Below are 16,754 nucleotides of genomic sequence, written 5' to 3' on the forward strand. Positions count from 1 at the left end.
CGTGCTAATAAACCCAGGGTCGTTACAATATCTTCAATAGCAGGTGATTTTATCTTTGTCATTTTTGTATTAATTAAGGCAGTTATATACAATAACAAAAAAAAGTGTATGCCCTCAGGCCACTACTCTACTACCACATATTTACAATGCAAAATCCACGTGTACGTGTGCGTAGAGTGCGTGTGTCTGTACCTGTGTGTGTGTTTCTTCACAGTCCCCGCAGTCATTTTGTGGGCTGAGCAAGAAGCCTATAAAGGGTTTATACAGACATTAGCAAGAGTGCGAATTACACCATGACGTTCGGGGCTGTCGCGTGCACTTCATTTTTTTTTATATGGGCCTAATAATACGACGGAATTTAAACGGTAAAATATATTTACTTTTTAATGAACACAACCAGTTATGATATTTTCATCGGATTGTCATCCAAATCACTTCAAAAAGTAGACTACCTGTGTATGTTCGTCTACTCCAAAACAATTCCAGCATCCAAACTGCATGTATACATGCGCCATTTGTTGAATGGAGCAAAACAAAAATTATAATGACGTTTAGCTATTGCTATTGATTAGGACTACATTAATTGATGCGTCTTGCAGACAAATGTAGGGTACTAAGGGGTTACAAGAACAATGTCTATTTGCTGACACAAAAAAAAGCAACATTTGGAAAATAATTAGTATGTGGATGAAGGTCGTGCTTAGACAAATAAACTATAAAGGGAAATAAATGGCTACAGTTAACACTTTCTTGACCCCCCCCCCCCCCCCCCCCCCCCCCCCCCCCAAAGAAAAATCGGTCTTCTCATGAGAACGTCTGTATCATCCGAAAGGTTTGGCCTACTAACTAATATGACCACTCTATAGAAAGGGGAGACTCTAACGAACACGATGGTTGTTCTCCATTTTGCTCTACGGGACTCGTCAGAAGTCGGTGTAACGCTGATGCAAGGGCGCATCCCCCCAAGTTCTGAAATTAAATGTTTGTTCCCCCACCAGTTTTATCATTGCACTGTGATACAAAAAAAAAAAAAATGTATTCGGTGTGCTTTAGGACCATGCCGCCGCCTCAGAGCGGTTGAATGGCTGTTTGGAGGTTTCAGGTTTGCTGCTGCTACTGTCTATCCTGTTGCCTAGTCACTTTACCCCTACCTATATTTGTATTTATACATTTTTATTTAACCTTTATTTAACAAGGCATGTCAGTTAAGAACAAATTCTTATTTATAATGACGGCCTACCAAAAGGCAAAAGGCCTGCGGGTACGGGAGATGGGATTAAAAATAATATATATATATATAAATATTGGACAAAACACACATCCCGACAAGAGAGAAAAGAGAGACCTAAGACGACAACATAGCAAGGCAGCAACACATGACAACGCAGCATGGTAGCAACACAACATGACAACAACATGGTAGCAGCACAAAACATGGTACAAACCTTATTGGGCACAGACAACAGCACAAAGAGCAAGAAGGTAGAGACAACAATACATCACACAAAGCAGCCACAACTGTCAGTAAGAGTATCCATGATTGAGTCATTGAATGAGGAGTCCAGTTTGAGTGTTTGTTGCAGCTCGTTCCAGTCACTAGCTTCAGCGAACAGAAAAGAGGAGTGACCCAGGGATGTATGTGCTTTGGGGACCTTTAACAGAATGTGAATGGCAGAACGGGTGTTGTATGTGGAGGATGAGGGCTGCAGTAGATATCTCAGATAGAGGGGATTGAGGCCTAAAATTGTTTTATAAATAAGCATCAACTAGTGGGTCTTGCGACAGGTATACAGAGATGACCAGTTTACAGAGGAGTATAGAGTGCAGTGATGTGTCCTATAAGGAGCATTGGCCGAATTGTAAAGAACATCTTGCCGCTCGAGAGCACCCTTACCTGCCGATCTATAAATGATGTCTCCGTAATCTAGGATTGTCATCTGAATCAGGGTTAGTTTGGCAGCTGCTGAGTTATTCTGACACTGTTGTCCTCAGGCCCCCCCGGGCAGTGGAGAATATCCAGATACCAAGCTCTCTCAACCTAGGGTTCCTCACACGGGTCTAAACCCTTCTGGGAGGGTATCCGGGAAGGTTTTTTTCAAATGTTTTTCTGTTTGTCTTGATTTAGGGTTTATTTTTGTTTCCTTTATTATTATTTCTGTTTTGATACATCCACTTAGTTTTTTTTGTGTGTGTCCATTCTGTTTAAATGCATGTTACTGTTGCATGTTAAAAAGGGAGTGAGTTCACCAATCTGATTGTAAACTTGGGCACATGATTGTATTTTCCACAATAAAACCTATTTGAAACATAGTGCGTCACAGTGGTTGTTTTAGTTACTCATGACTGTAATTCAATAAATGTGTTTGTGTTTGTTGACCATGCGGCAGGTAGTCTAGTGGTTGGAGCGTTGGACTAGTAACCGGGAGGTTTCGAGATCGAATCCGTGAGCTGATAAGGTAAAAATCTGTCGTTCTGCCCCTGAACAAGGCCATCATTGAAATTAAGAATTCGTTCTTAACTGACTTGCCTACTTAAATAAAGGTAACATTTAAAAAAATGACACGTCACCTTAAACAGTGTTTTCTCATGCACCTTTATATTATGGGTTTGCAGTTGGATATTGAAATATGGTGAACGTTATTTGGAAACTCAATTTAAATAAATGTGCTATAAATACTGAGATCAACTTTTTTTTAAAATTGGTGCATAAGACACGCGTGATGGATTATTATCACACAACCACGTACTATGAAAAAGTTTGGGAGAAATGTAGGCTAGATTTCCATCTGTGTCCCATGCCCTGAGTAAACGCAAGGCGCATGCGCCGTAGAATCACCCTCACAATTTAAAGTTTGCGGCGGTATAATGTATCCTGTTTATGTTATCGTCTCGAGTCCTTGTTCAAATGAACACGCCTGTAAATCTGCTGTCACCCTGATGGGCGGGACGAGCAAGACAAAGTCCACCTCACCTGGGGAAGTTGTCTACTTTCACAAATCGTTCTGCACCGGCGCACAACTGGGCTGCAAGATGTTGTGGACATAAGGAACCTCATGTTGACAATAAAGGGATGTACAGTATCGATTCGCACTTGACTGTATATAAATATGTTGTAGGCTAAACGCACGGATTATTATGCGTTACCATGGCTTTGTCGGAACTCTATACGAAGGTGAGGAAATTATATGAAAGAAAAAGTGATAACGTGTTTTTATCTCATTTAATCTTCCTACAGAATCTCCATCGCTTTGTTGACACACCTGTTCAAAATGGTGACAGATTAATTTTACACTGTACTCTGCTTTCGGTTGAGCGTCTGTTAAACGAATGAATGACCGGCATTTTTCATTCTACATGATGACAATAAAACCCGCATGAAATCCATTACAACTGACGTATGGCACAGTACACACTGTAATGATGACGTCACGTCAACCTTGGGAAAGTTTAGGATATTATTATGGTAAATTAGCTTCACACTTCTCTTTGTTGGACATCTTGAAAATAATACATTGCAATTGCATTACAAACAACTAATACATGACAAAGATGGTGTTACATAATGTAGCCAGTTTGTAGGCTACTGTAATTGTATTTAGCAATTGAAAGGGAATGGGTCACATAAATGTGACATGACATAGAAATACAAATTCATGCATTCATTAATTTTCTCCTTCAGTACAACAGAGTGTGGATACCGGATGCAGAGCATGTCTGGAAGTCAGCAGAGATCCTGAGAGACTTCAAACCTGGAGATGATACTTTAAAACTGCAGTTTGAGGATGGCACTGTAAGTACTGAACACAGAGACTATTAACTATAGATTATACAGTTCTCTGTCTGCACTGTAAGGAACACAGAGACTATTAACTATAGATTATACAGTGCTCTGTCTGCACTGTAAGGAACACAGAGACTATTAACTATAGATTATACAGTGCTCTGTCTGCACTGTAAGGAACACAGAGACTATGAACTATAGATTATACAGTGCTCTGTCTGCACTGTAAGGAACACAGAGACTATGAACTATAGATTATACAGTTCTCTGTCTGCACTGTAAGGAACACAGAGACTATTAACTATAGATTATACAGTTCTCTGTCTGCACTGTAAGGAACACAGAGACTATGAACTATAGATTATACAGTTCTCTGTCTGCACTGTAAGGAACACAGAGACTATTAACTATAGATTATACAGTTCTCTGTCTGCACTGTAAGGAACACAGAGACTATTAACTATAGATTATACAGTGCTCTGTCTGCACTGTAAGGAACACAGAGACTATTAACTATAGATTATACAGTTCTCTGTCTGCACTGTAAGGAACACAGAGACTATGAACTATAGATTATATAGTGCTCTGTCTGCACTGTAAGGAACACAGAGACTATGAACTATAGATTATACAGTGCTCTGTCTGCACTGTAAGGAACACAGAGACTATGAACTATAGATTATATAGTTCTCTGTCTGCACTGTAAGGAACACAGAGACTATGAACTATAGATTATACAGTGCTCTGTCTGCACTGTAAGGAACACAGAGACTATGAACTATAGATTATACAGTGCTCTGTCTGCACTGTAAGGAACACAGAGACTATGAACTATAGATTATATAGTGCTCTGTCTGCACTGTAAGGAACACAGAGACTATGAACTATAGATTATACAGTGCTCTGTCTGCACTGTAAGGAATACAGAGACTATGAACTATAGACTATACAGTTCTCTGTCTGCACTGTAAGGGACACAGAGACTATTAACTATAGACTATACAGTTCTCTGTCTGCACTGTAAGGAACACAGAGACTATTAACTATAGACTATACAGTTCTCTGTCTGCACTGTAAGGAACACAGAGACTATGAAGCTGTAGACTATACAGTTCTCTGTCTGCACTGTAAGGAACACAGAGACTATGAACTATAGATTATACAGTGCTCTGTCTGCACTGTAAGGAACACAGAGACTATTAACTATAGATTATACAGTGCTCTGTCTGCACTGTAAGGAACACAGAGACTATTAACTATAGATTATACAGTGCTCTGTCTGCACTGTAAGGAACACAGAGACTATGAAGCTGTAGACTATACAGTTCTCTGTCTGCACTGTAAGGAACACAGAGACTATGAACTATAGATTATATAGTGCTCTGTCTGCACTGTAAGGAACACAGAGACTATTAACTATAGATTATACAGTGCTCTGTCTGCACTGTAAGGAACACAGAGACTATGAAGCTGTAGACTATACAGTTCTCTGTCTGCACTGTAAGGAACACAGAGACTATGAACTATAGATTATACAGTTCTCTGTCTGCACTGTAAGGAACACAGAGACTATTAACTATAGATTATACAGTGCTCTGTCTGCACTGTAAGGAACACAGAGACTATGAAGCTGTAGACTATACAGTTCTCTGTCTGCACTGTAAGGAACACAGAGACTATGAACTATAGATTATATAGTGCTCTGTCTGCACTGTAAGGAACACAGAGACTATTAACTATAGATTATACAGTGCTCTGTCTGCACTGTAAGGAACACAGAGACTATGACGCTGTACACTATACAGTTCTCTGTCTGCACTGTAAGGAACACAGAGACTATGAACTATAGATTATACAGTTCTCTGTCTGCACTGTAAGGAACACAGAGACTATGAACTATAGATTATACAGTGCTCTGTCTGCACTGTACTGTATGTGCGGTCTCAGTCAGAATGGCGATATACTCTTGCATTATAATTCATTTATTGGGAGAATCTTTCATTTATCTCTGAACTCATTACTTTCACTCATCTTCTATCTGTCAGTGACAAGAGTAGGAATTGTGAAAGGCCTAAAAGTCAGCATTTCAACATGTGTTTTTTAGTCCAGGACCAGGCTTAGTCTATGTCTGGGAAACTGTCCATAGAGCCTTTACATCTCCAGTATCACACTGTTTTTTTTCCTCTGTAGGAGATGATGTACCCCCTGGACAAATCCAGTCCTCAGCTCCCTCACCTCCGCAACCCTGATATCCTGGTGGGAGAGAATGATCTGACAGCTCTCAGCTATCTCCACGAGCCTGCCGTACTACACAATCTCAAAGTGCGCTTCGTGGAGTCCAACATTATCTACAGCTACTGTGGTACTAAAAAGGAAATGTTTCCCCAGCTTTCTAATGGGACATCTTTGTTTTACTGTTCGTCTGCTGTCTTTACTGAACGTAGAGAGGGAACTGGAAATGTAATGTCTGGGTGATGAGTTGTGGTTTGGCGTTTGTGTAAAATGTCCATGCCGAGTTGTGAAAAATAGTATTCTTCTCGGAGTATAATACACCTATTGTATTGTATTGTATTGCATTATATGGTATTTTAATGTATTGTATTGTATTGTATTGTATTGTATTGTATTCTATTGAATTCTATTCTATGCTATTGTATTATATTCTCTTATATTCTATTATATTCTATTGTATTCTTTTCTGTTCTATTGTGTTCTATTATATTCTGTTGTATTCTATTCTATTATATTCGGTTGTATTCTATTATATTCTGTATTCTATTCTATTCTGTTGTATTCTATTGTATTGTATTGTATTCTGTTGTATTCTATTCTATTATATTCTGTTGTATTGTATTGTGTTCTATTGAATTCTATTCTGTTATATTCTATTGTATTCTATTGTATTATATAGTATTCTATTGTATTTTATTGTAGTATATTCTGTTGTATCCATTTGTATTATCTTATATTCTGATGTATTATATTGTATTGTATTGTATTGTATTCTATTCTATTCTATTGTATTATCTTATATTCTGTTGTATTCTGTTGTATTCTATTGTATTGTATTATATTCTATTGTATTCTATTCTATTCTATTGCATTGTATTATATTCTATTCTATTGTAGTCTAGTGTATTCTATTGTATTCTATTCTATGCTATTCTATTGTATTGTATTCTATTGTATTCTATTGTATTATGCTATATTCTATTATATTCTGTCAAATCAAATCAAATTGTATTTGTCACATGAGCCAAATACAACAGGTTATATTCTATATTAGAAGCATACTATGTGAAAGCAAGTAGGATAACTCTGACTGTACTGTATGCCCTGATGGTTTCCTTCACTCCCTTTCAGGAATCATCCTGGTGGCTGTCAACCCATACAAGCAGCTTCACATCTATGGAGATGCAGTCATTCAGGCGTACTCTGGACAGAACATGGGAGCTATGGACCCTCACATATTCGCTGTGGCAGAGGAGGCTTACAAACAGATGGCCAGGTAAGAATGAGACAGACTGTCCCCGGGGGGGGGGCTGGTTTTGTGGTAGTGATGCCGTCCCCCGGCCCAACGCTATGCTCCTGGAGACAGCGGTTCAATCCCTGAGCCCCCCCACCAACGTCCTATTCTATAGCCTTTAATCTATTTTACCATCATACATTTTTGCCCTTTGGGCCTATCTGTCAATAGAACTTCTCCTTAAAAATGAGATCAACTGTCCAATGTTACACAAATGAGAAGCAACGAGTGTGACTATTCTATATATTCCTACTCAGATACATACATTTTTCTTTCTCAGGAACAATAAGAACCAGTCTATTATAGTGAGTGGTGAGTCTGGAGCGGGAAAGACTGTGTCTGCTAGGTATGTCATGAGGTACTTCGCTATGGTTAGCAAGTCTAGCAGCAAAACACGCGTGGAAGACAAAGTTCTGGCATCCAATCCAATAACTGAGGTATGTTTTTGGAATCCACGAGTCCTAGCAGTGAGTCCACGTTACATGTAACCTCACAGTATGTCAATGAGTAATCTTAGGTAATCTGTGGATTTGATAATCTGTCGATAAAGAAAAGAAAGGCTCACAGTTCTAACGTGATAATCGGACAGATCATGTCCGGTGTGCCACAGAGTGTTCGAGGCACAGATTGGCCTCATCAGCCACCGTACTTCCCATAACTCTCAATCTACAATGTGTGTTGATTATCATCAACTACGTGTGTAACCTGTGTTTTTTGTTGTCGTCAGGCTATAGGAAATGCCAAGACGACCAGGAACGACAACAGCAGTCGCTTTGGGAAGTACACAGAGATCAGCTTCGACAGGAGATATCAGATCATCGGGGCCAACATGAGGACGTATCTCCTGGAGAAATCTAGAGTGGTTTCCCAGGTCATACGTCACACACTTGATTCTCTGATTATATGTGGTGTTGTTAGCTACCGTATAGTTGGGTCATGTTTAAAATGATCAAGGCTTCAGTGAATCATTCTAGCCTGGTTCCAGATCCGTTTGTGTTGTCTTGCCATCTCCTTGCCATGACAACGACCGTAGGAGTTGGCAAGACAACACGAACAGATCTGGGACCAGGACATCAGACAGTAATACCACATTTTACTTTTCAGTCAGAGAACGAGAGAAACTACCACATCTTCTACCAGATGTGTGCCTGTGCAGAGCAATCTGAGTTCAAGAGCCTGAGATTGTGTGAGTTTCATTGAACCATTATTTTCTAAAGGTTATTCTCATTGAGGGTTAGACCTGTGTAGTGACTGGAGAAGGAAGGAACAGTCCACTGTTACTGTATTTACACGATAGGCGCATCATACAGCCATAAATAGTCCATGAATGTCATCATCTTATTTATTTAATCTTTATTGAATCAGGCGAGTCAGTTAAGGACAAACTCTTATTGTGTGTGTCCAGTGAGTGCAGATGAGTTCAGGTACACCTGCATGGGCGGGGAGACAGGTATCGAGGGGGTGGACGACAGGAAGGACATGGAAGAGACACGCAGGACCTTCTCGCTGTTGGGTAAGAGTCATCACTTTGTTCATCACTCTTTAGGTCAACATACTGCTGTGTGAAGCAAGATCAAGTTTTATTAGACATATGTATACACAGTGGTGGAAAAAGTACACAATTGAGTCAAAGTAAACATATGTTAATAGAAATTTACTCAAGTAAAAGTGAAAGTCACCCAGTTAAATACTACTTGAGTAAAAGTCTAAAAGTATTTGGTTTTAAATATAGTTAAGTATCAAAAGATAATGTATTTGCTAAAGTATACTTAAGTATCAAAGGTAAAAGCAAAAGTATAAATAATTTCAAATTTCTTATATTAAGCAAACCAGACAGCAGAATTTCTTGTTATTTACATTTACAGACAGCCAGGGGCATGCACCAACACTCAGACATAATTTATAAACGAAACACTTGTGTTTAGTGAGTCTGCCAGATCAGAGGCAGTAGGGATGACCAGGGATGTTCTCTGTTTAGTGAGTCCTCCAGATCAGAGGCAGTAGGGATGACCAGGGATGTTCTCTGTTTAGTGAGTCCGCCAGATCAGAGGCAGTAGGGATGACCAGGGATGTTCTCTGTTTAGTGAGTCCTCCAGATCAGAGGCAGTAGGGATGACCAGGGATGTTCTCTGTTTAGTGAGTCCTCCAGATCAGAGGCAGTAGGGATGACCAGGGATGTTCTCTGTTTAGTGAATCTGCCAGATCAGAGGCAGTAGGGATGACCAGGGATGTTCTCTGTTTAGTGAGTCTGCCAGATCAGAGGCAGTAGGGATGACCAGGGATCTTCTCTTGATAAGTATGTGAATTGGACAGTTTTTCTGTCCTGCTAAGTATTCAAAATGTAACGAGTACTTTTGGGCTGTCAGGAAAAATGTATGGAGTAGAAAGTACATTATTTTCTTTAGGAATGTAGTGAAGTAAAAGGAAAAGTTGTCATAAATACAAATAGTAAAGTACAGATATCAAAAAAAAAAAAAACTTAAGTAGTACTTTAAAGTATTTATACTTAAGTACTTTACACCACTGTATGTACAGGATGCACATGGTGTACATAGTCCAATGAAATGCACACTTGCAGATTCCCTCTCGATAATGAAACAACAAGTAACACATAATAAAAGATAAGAATAAACAATACAATTATATTAAGTCCTACATAAGGACATATTCATAACATGTGGTTGCTACATAAGGACACATTCATAACATGTGGTTGCTACATGTGTTTATCGAATCCTTATGTACTGCTTATGAATGTGTTATGTCCTTATGTAGGTACGTCTGCAGGATACTGTCTCACCCCCTGTCCTCTGTCCTATTGTAGGGTTAACGGAGGACTTCCAGTTATGTCCTTATGTAGGTACGTCTGCAGGATACTGTCTCACCCCCTGTCCTCTGTCCTATTGTAGGGTTAACGGAGGACTTCCAGTTATGTCCTTATGTAGGTACGTCTGCAGGATACTGTCTCACCTCCTGTCCTCTGTCCTATTGTAGGGTTAACAGAGGACTTCCAGTTATGTCCTTATGTAGGTACGTCTGCAGGATACTGTCTCACCCCCTGTCCTCTGTCCTATTGTAGGGTTAACGGAGGACTTCCAGTTATGTCCTTATGTAGGTACGTCTGCAGGATACTGTCTCACCTCCTGTCCTCTGTCCTATTGTAGGGTTAACGGAGGACTTCCAGTTATGTCCTTATGTAGGTACGTCTGCAGGATACTGTCTCACCTCCTGTCCTATTGTAGGGTTAACGGAGGACTTCCAGTTATGTCCTTATGTAGGTACGTCTGCAGGATACTGTCTCACCCCCTGTCCTCTGTCCTATTGTAGGGTTAACGGAGGACTTCCAGTTATGTCCTTATGTAGGTACGTCTGCAGGATACTGTCTCACCTCCTGTCCTCTGTCCTCCCTGTAGGGTTAACGGAGGACTTCCAGTTATGTCCTTATGTAGGTACGTCTGCAGGATACTGTCTCACCTCCTGTCCTCTGTCCTCCCTGTAGGGTTAACGGAGGACTTCCAGTCAGATGTGTTCAAGGTGCTGGCTGGGATTCTACACCTGGGGAATGTAGAGATCAGAAACGTTGGATCAGACAGATCATCAGTTAGTGTATGCAGTACTCAGATTTTACTTTGGTTTAAGTTTTACTAAGGGTTTGACTTGAGCTAGACTGACTACTTCAGATAAGATTGATCATATTTGTAATAGTCCTTCGAGCCAGATTAGGGCATCATATTTTACAGAATAATATCTCTCTCTCTCTCTCGCTCTCTCTCTCTCTCTCTCTCTCTCTCTCTCTCTCTCTCCTCTCTCTCCCTCTCTTTCAATTCAATTTAATTGAAGGGCTTTATTGGCATGGGAAACATATGTTAACATTGCCTAAGCATGTGAAGTAGATAATTAACAAAATTGAAATAAACAATACAAATTAACAGTAAACATGACACTCACAGAAGTTCCAAAATAATACAGACAGTTCATATGTCATAATATGTCTATATACAGTGTTGTAACGATGTGCAAATAGTTAAAGTACAAAAGGGAAAAGAAATAAACATAAATATGGGTTGTATTTACAATGGTGTCTCCCTCCCTCCCTCCCTCCCTCCCTCCCTCCCTCCCTCCCTCCCTCCCTCCCTCCCTCCCTTCAGTCCAGTGATCAACACCTAGCTGCTTTCTGTGACCTTCTCGGGGTCAGTCCTGATGGTGTTACCCGTTGGCTGTGCCATCGCAGGATAGCCATGGTGGCAGAGACGGTGGTGAAGCCTGTGCCCAGTGAACGGGCTGTGAACGCCAGAGATGCCCTCGCCAAGCAGATCTATGCCCACCTGTTCGACTGCGTCATCCAGAAGATCAATGCAGCCCTGCAGGTGCCAGGGAAACAGCACTCCTTCATAGGAGTACTGGACATCTATGGGTAATTTGGATTCATGACATTACTGTATATTTCAGTTGTTTAGTTGTTTGTATATTCAACTATACAATCACATGTTGCGATCACGATCATTGCAAGTAAAAACTTCTTCAAAAATATATTAAACATGAAAATAAAAAACATGTCTGTTCTTTTTGGCTATTTATTCTCCTCCTCTCAGATTTGAAACATTTGACATCAACAGTTTTGAACAGTTTTGCATCAACTATGCCAATGAGAAGCTTCAGCAGCAATTCAACTTGGTATGTAACCTCACCAAGTCCAAGTCCAACTTGGTATGTAATCTCGCCAAGTCCAACTTGGTATGTAACCTCACCAAGTCCAACTTAGTATGTAACCTCACCAAGTCCAAGTCCAACTTAGTATGTAACCTCACCAAGTCCAAGTCCAACTAGGTATGTAATCTCGCCAAGTCCAACTTGGTATGTAACCTCACCAAGTCCAACTTAGTATGTAACCTCACCAAGTCCAAGTCCAACTTGGTATGTAACCTCACCAAGTCCAACTAGGTATGTAACCTCACCAAGTCCAACTTGGTATGTAACCTCACCAAGTCCAAGTCCAACTAGGTATGTAACCTCACCAAGTCCAACTAGGTATGTAACCTCACCAAGTCCAAGTCCAACTAGGTATGTAATCTCACCAAGTCCAACTAGGTATGTAACCTCACCAAGTCCAAGTCCAACTAGGTATGTAACCTCACCAAGTCCAAGTCCAACTAGGTATGCAACCTCACCAAGTCCACTTGGTATGTAACCTCACCAAGTCCAAGTCCAACTTAGTATGTAACCTCACCAAGTCCACTTGGTATGTAACCTCACCAAGTCCAACTTGGTATGTAATCTCACCAAGTCAACTTGGTATGTAACCTCACCAAGTCCAGCTTGGTATGTAACCTCACCAAGTCCAACTTGGTATGTAACCTCACCAAGTCCAACTTGGTATGTAATCTCACCAAGTCCAAGTCCAACTAGGTATGTAACCTCACCAAGTCCAACTAGGTATGTAACCTCACCAAGTCCAACTAGGTATGTAACCTCACCAAGTCCAACTTGGTATGTAACCTCACCAAGTCCAAGTCCAACTAGGTATGTAACCTCACCAAGTCCAAGTCCAACTAGGTATGTAACCTCACCAAGTCCAAGTCCAACTAGGTATGTAACCTCACCAAGTCCAACTAGGTATGTAACCTCACCAAGTCCAACTAGGTATGTAACCTCACCAAGTCCAAGTCCAACTAGGTATGTAACCTCACCAAGTCCAACTAGGTATGTAACCTCACCAAGTCCAAGTCCAACTAGGTATGTAACCTCACCAAGTCCAAGTCCAACTAGGTATGTAACCTCACCAAGTCCAACTAGGTATGTAACCTCACCAAGTCCAACTAGGTATGTAACCTCACCAAGTCCAACTAGGTATGTAATCTCGCCAAGTCCAACTAGGTATGTAACCTCACCAAGTCCAACTAGGTATGTAACCTCACCAAGTCCAACTAGGTATGTAACCTCACCAAGTCCAACTAGGTATGTAACCTCACCAAGTCCAACTAGGTATGTAACCTCACCAAGTCCAAGTCCAACTTGGTATGTAACCTCACCAAGTCCAAGTCCAACTAGGTATGTAAACTCACCAAGTCCAAGTCCAACTATATTTGCCGTACTGTATGTACTAAATACATTGGAATCTTACTCACTAGAGATCTTACAACAAAAACAGCAGTATGGAAATGTTGAAACAATAAAGATTTTTAAAAAATTGTTTCCTCAGCATGTGTTCAAGCTGGAGCAGGACGAGTACATGAAAGAGGATATTCCCTGGACTCTGATAGACTTCTATGACAACCAGCCGGTCATTGACCTGATTGAAGCTAAGATGGGCATCCTGGACCTGCTGGATGAAGAATGTCTGGTGAGACCAATGATGTATATAACAAGGATGTGCATAGTTTTTGTATGACAGGACAGTGGGGATGTAAAATGGATTATATACAAGGTGGAGGGTGTTTCACACACACACACACACACACACACACACACACACACACACACACACACACACACACACACACCCTTCACCGGAGACTTTATGCATTCCAGAGTCGGTAGCTCTACCACTAGGCCAGACCTGTTGTTATGTATTTCTAACGCTGTTCATGTATATTGGAATCCATCTCTCTCGCTCCAGTTCCCCCAGGGTACAGATCAGAACTGGCTTCAGAAACTGTATAACTACCAGGCTGACAACCTTCTGTTTGAGAAGCCCAGGATGTCCAACGAGGCCTTCATCATTCAACACTTTGCTGACAAGGTAAAATCACAGTCACAGGCCCTTTGCGTTACTGTGGAACTCAGTAGGGTTGGACTGAATTCTATTTCAATTCAATCATTTCAGGAAGCAATTGTATTTTCAGTTTTATTTCCCGAATTGACTACATTTCAATGGAATTCAATGGAATCCAACCTTGCTTCTGGATTTTACATCAATGTATAATGTTTTTATAGTTCATAGTTATATTTTCAGGGATTTGTAAAGAAAATATATTTTCTAATAACTGATTTGAACAGTCTAGTACACCTGTTCACCAACACACACCTCAAATCTGTGGCTTTGCTTTGAAATGTGTTTTGTACCGTTACAGGTAGAATATCAATGCTGGGGTTTTCTAGAGAAGAACAGAGACACACTGTATGAAGAGCTGGTGGATACCATGAGAACCAGTAAGGTATTGTCTGCTGTTCCATTCCCATAGTGTTTATTGACACACTGTTGCATGCTTAGTACATTTATATTGTTGTTTAGTACATGTACATACAGTGGCAAGAAAATGTATGTGAACCCTTTGGAATTACCTGGATTTCTGCATACATTTTTCATACAATTTGATCTGATCTTCATCTAAGTCACAACAATAGACAAACACAGTCTGCTTAAACTAATAACACACAAACAATTGTACGTTTTCATGTCTTTATTGAACACACCGTGTAAACATGTCTAGAAATGGCTAGTTAGTTAGCGGTGGTGCGCGCTAATAGCGTTTCAATCAGTGACGTCACTCGCTCTGAGACCTGAAGTGGTTGTTCCCCTTGCGTTGCAAGGGCCGCGGCTTTTGTAGCGCGATGGGTAACGATGCTTCGTGGGGTGTCAGTTGTTGATGTGTGCAAGGGTCCCTGGTTCGAGCCCAGGTTGGGGCGAAGAGAGGCACGGAACCTACACTGTTACACAAGTCAACAATTCTTAATCTTAGGTCTGAGATCTCTTTTGTTCGAGGCATGGTTCACATCAGGCAATGCTTCTTGTGAATTGCAAACTCACATTTTGTGAGTGTTTTTTTATAGAGCAAGGCAGCTCTAACCAACATCTCCAATCTCGTCTCATTGATTGGACTCCAGGTTAGCGGACTCCTGACTCCAATTAGATTTTGGAGAAGTCATTTTCCCAACCTACACTGTGAATGTTTTAATGATGTATTCAATATAGACAAGAACAATACAATAATTTGTGTGCTATTAGTTTAAGCACACTGTGTTTGTCTATTGTTGTGACTAAGATGAAGATCAGATCAAATGTTATGACCACTTTATGCAGAAATCCAGGTAATTCCAAAGGGTTCACATACTTTTTCTTGCCACTGTATATATGAATAAAGATTCAAATAAATCCTGCTTTCTCTTTTCCCTTGTTTGACCCATACTGGACTGTTATGTTTGACTCCTACTCCTGAACTTTATCAGTTTCCTCTCCTGGCCAACTTCTTCCTGGAGGTGGAGCCAGCTGGGTTGGGCACTAAAGGCATCAAAGTGAGGCCTGCCCGGCCTGGGGTGAAACCAGCCAATAAGAACCACAGGACCACTGTGGGAGAGAAGGTAGGTGACCAACCATGTTTACATAGCTAAGAGGTACATAGCTAAGAGGTACATAGCTAAGAGGTACATAGCTAAGAGGTACATAGCTAAGAGGAACATAGCTAAGAGGAACATAGCTAAGGTACATAGCTACTGCAACTCCCTGTTGGCGGGGCTCCCTGCCTGTGCCATTAAACCCCTACAACTCATCCAGAACGCCGCAGCCCGTCTGGTGTTCAACCTTCCCAAGTTCTCTCACGTCACCCCGCTCCTCCACTCTCTCCACTGGCTTCCAGTTGAAGCTCGCATCCGCTACAAGACCATGGTGCTTGCCTATGGAGCTGTGAGGGGAACGGCACCTCCGTACCTTCAGGCTCTGATCAGTCCCTACACCCAAACGAGGGCACTGCGTTCATCCACCTCTGGCCTGCTGGCCTCCCTACCTCTGAGGAAGCACAGTTCCCGCTCAGCCCAGTCAAAACTGTTCGCTGCTCTGGCACCCCTATGGTGGAACAAGCTCCCTCACGACGCCAGGACAGCGGAGTCAATCACCACCTTCCGGAGACACCTGAAACCCCACCTCTTTAAGGAATACCTTGGATAGGATAAAGTAATCCTTCTAACCCCCCCCCCTAAAAAGATTTAGATGCACTATTGTAAAGTGGTTGTTCCACTGGATATCATAAGGTGAATGCACCAATTTGTAAGTTAGTCTGGATAAGAGCGTCTGCTAAATGCCTTAAATGTAAATGTAAATGCTAAGAGGTACATAGTTAAGAGATTAGTGATTAGATGGTATTTTAGTGACTGTACCCCATTTGCAATCATACGTGTGAAGATTAAAATATATTTAGCAACTCTCGGTAGTGGGACAATGGAAGTTTGCTTAAACAATATATTGTTAAAACACGTTTCGCTGATTGTCTTCATCAGGGTTGTGTAATAATGGCATGTATAACAGGGTCTGTATAGTGTGTCATGTTTTGTGTATCCTCTCTCTCTCTCTCTCTCTCTCTCTCTCTCTCTCTCTCCCTCTCTCTCTCCCTCTCTCTCTCCCTGTCTCTCTCTCTCTCTCTCACTTTCTCTATCTCCCACTCTCGCTCCCTCTCTCTGTCCCTGTCTCTCTCTCTCTCTCTCTCTCTCTCTCCCTCTCTCTCTCTCCCTCTCTCC

The 16,754-nt window shown here is 41.1% G+C and overlaps 1 protein-coding gene across 4 annotated transcripts in view; it reads left to right on the forward strand.

Annotated features, from left to right (window-relative positions):
• The first annotated feature begins 2,383 nt into the window (after nt 1-2,383).
• Nucleotides 2,384-16,754, forward strand: part of LOC106584741 (unconventional myosin-Vc) — a 36,989-nt gene continuing 22,618 nt past the window's right edge. Inside the window, exons 1-15 of one of the 4 annotated variants that reach the window (XM_082968178.1) lie at nt 2,384-2,456; nt 3,680-3,790; nt 5,972-6,143; nt 7,145-7,289; nt 7,588-7,744; nt 8,035-8,178; nt 8,412-8,493; nt 8,713-8,820; nt 10,807-10,913; nt 11,456-11,721; nt 11,900-11,981; nt 13,507-13,647; nt 13,924-14,046; nt 14,378-14,461; nt 15,474-15,605. In XM_082968178.1, coding sequence (XP_082824304.1) covers nt 5,975-6,143; nt 7,145-7,289; nt 7,588-7,744; nt 8,035-8,178; nt 8,412-8,493; nt 8,713-8,820; nt 10,807-10,913; nt 11,456-11,721; nt 11,900-11,981; nt 13,507-13,647; nt 13,924-14,046; nt 14,378-14,461; nt 15,474-15,605 — 1,740 coding nt within the window. In that variant the 5' untranslated portion in view covers nt 2,384-2,456; nt 3,680-3,790; nt 5,972-5,974. Of the gene's footprint in view, nt 2,457-2,974; nt 3,173-3,679; nt 3,791-5,971; nt 6,144-7,144; nt 7,290-7,587; nt 7,745-8,034; nt 8,179-8,411; nt 8,494-8,712; nt 8,821-10,806; nt 10,914-11,455; nt 11,722-11,899; nt 11,982-13,506; nt 13,648-13,923; nt 14,047-14,377; nt 14,462-15,473; nt 15,606-16,754 lie in introns of those variants that run through there. The other 3 variants (XM_082968179.1, XM_082968176.1, XM_082968177.1) reach the window with 3 other exon arrangements.

This window comes from Salmo salar, chromosome 23 (assembly GCF_965601325.2).
Source record: "Salmo salar chromosome 23, fSalSal1, whole genome shotgun sequence".
Lineage (NCBI taxonomy): Eukaryota > Metazoa > Chordata > Actinopteri > Salmoniformes > Salmonidae > Salmo > Salmo salar.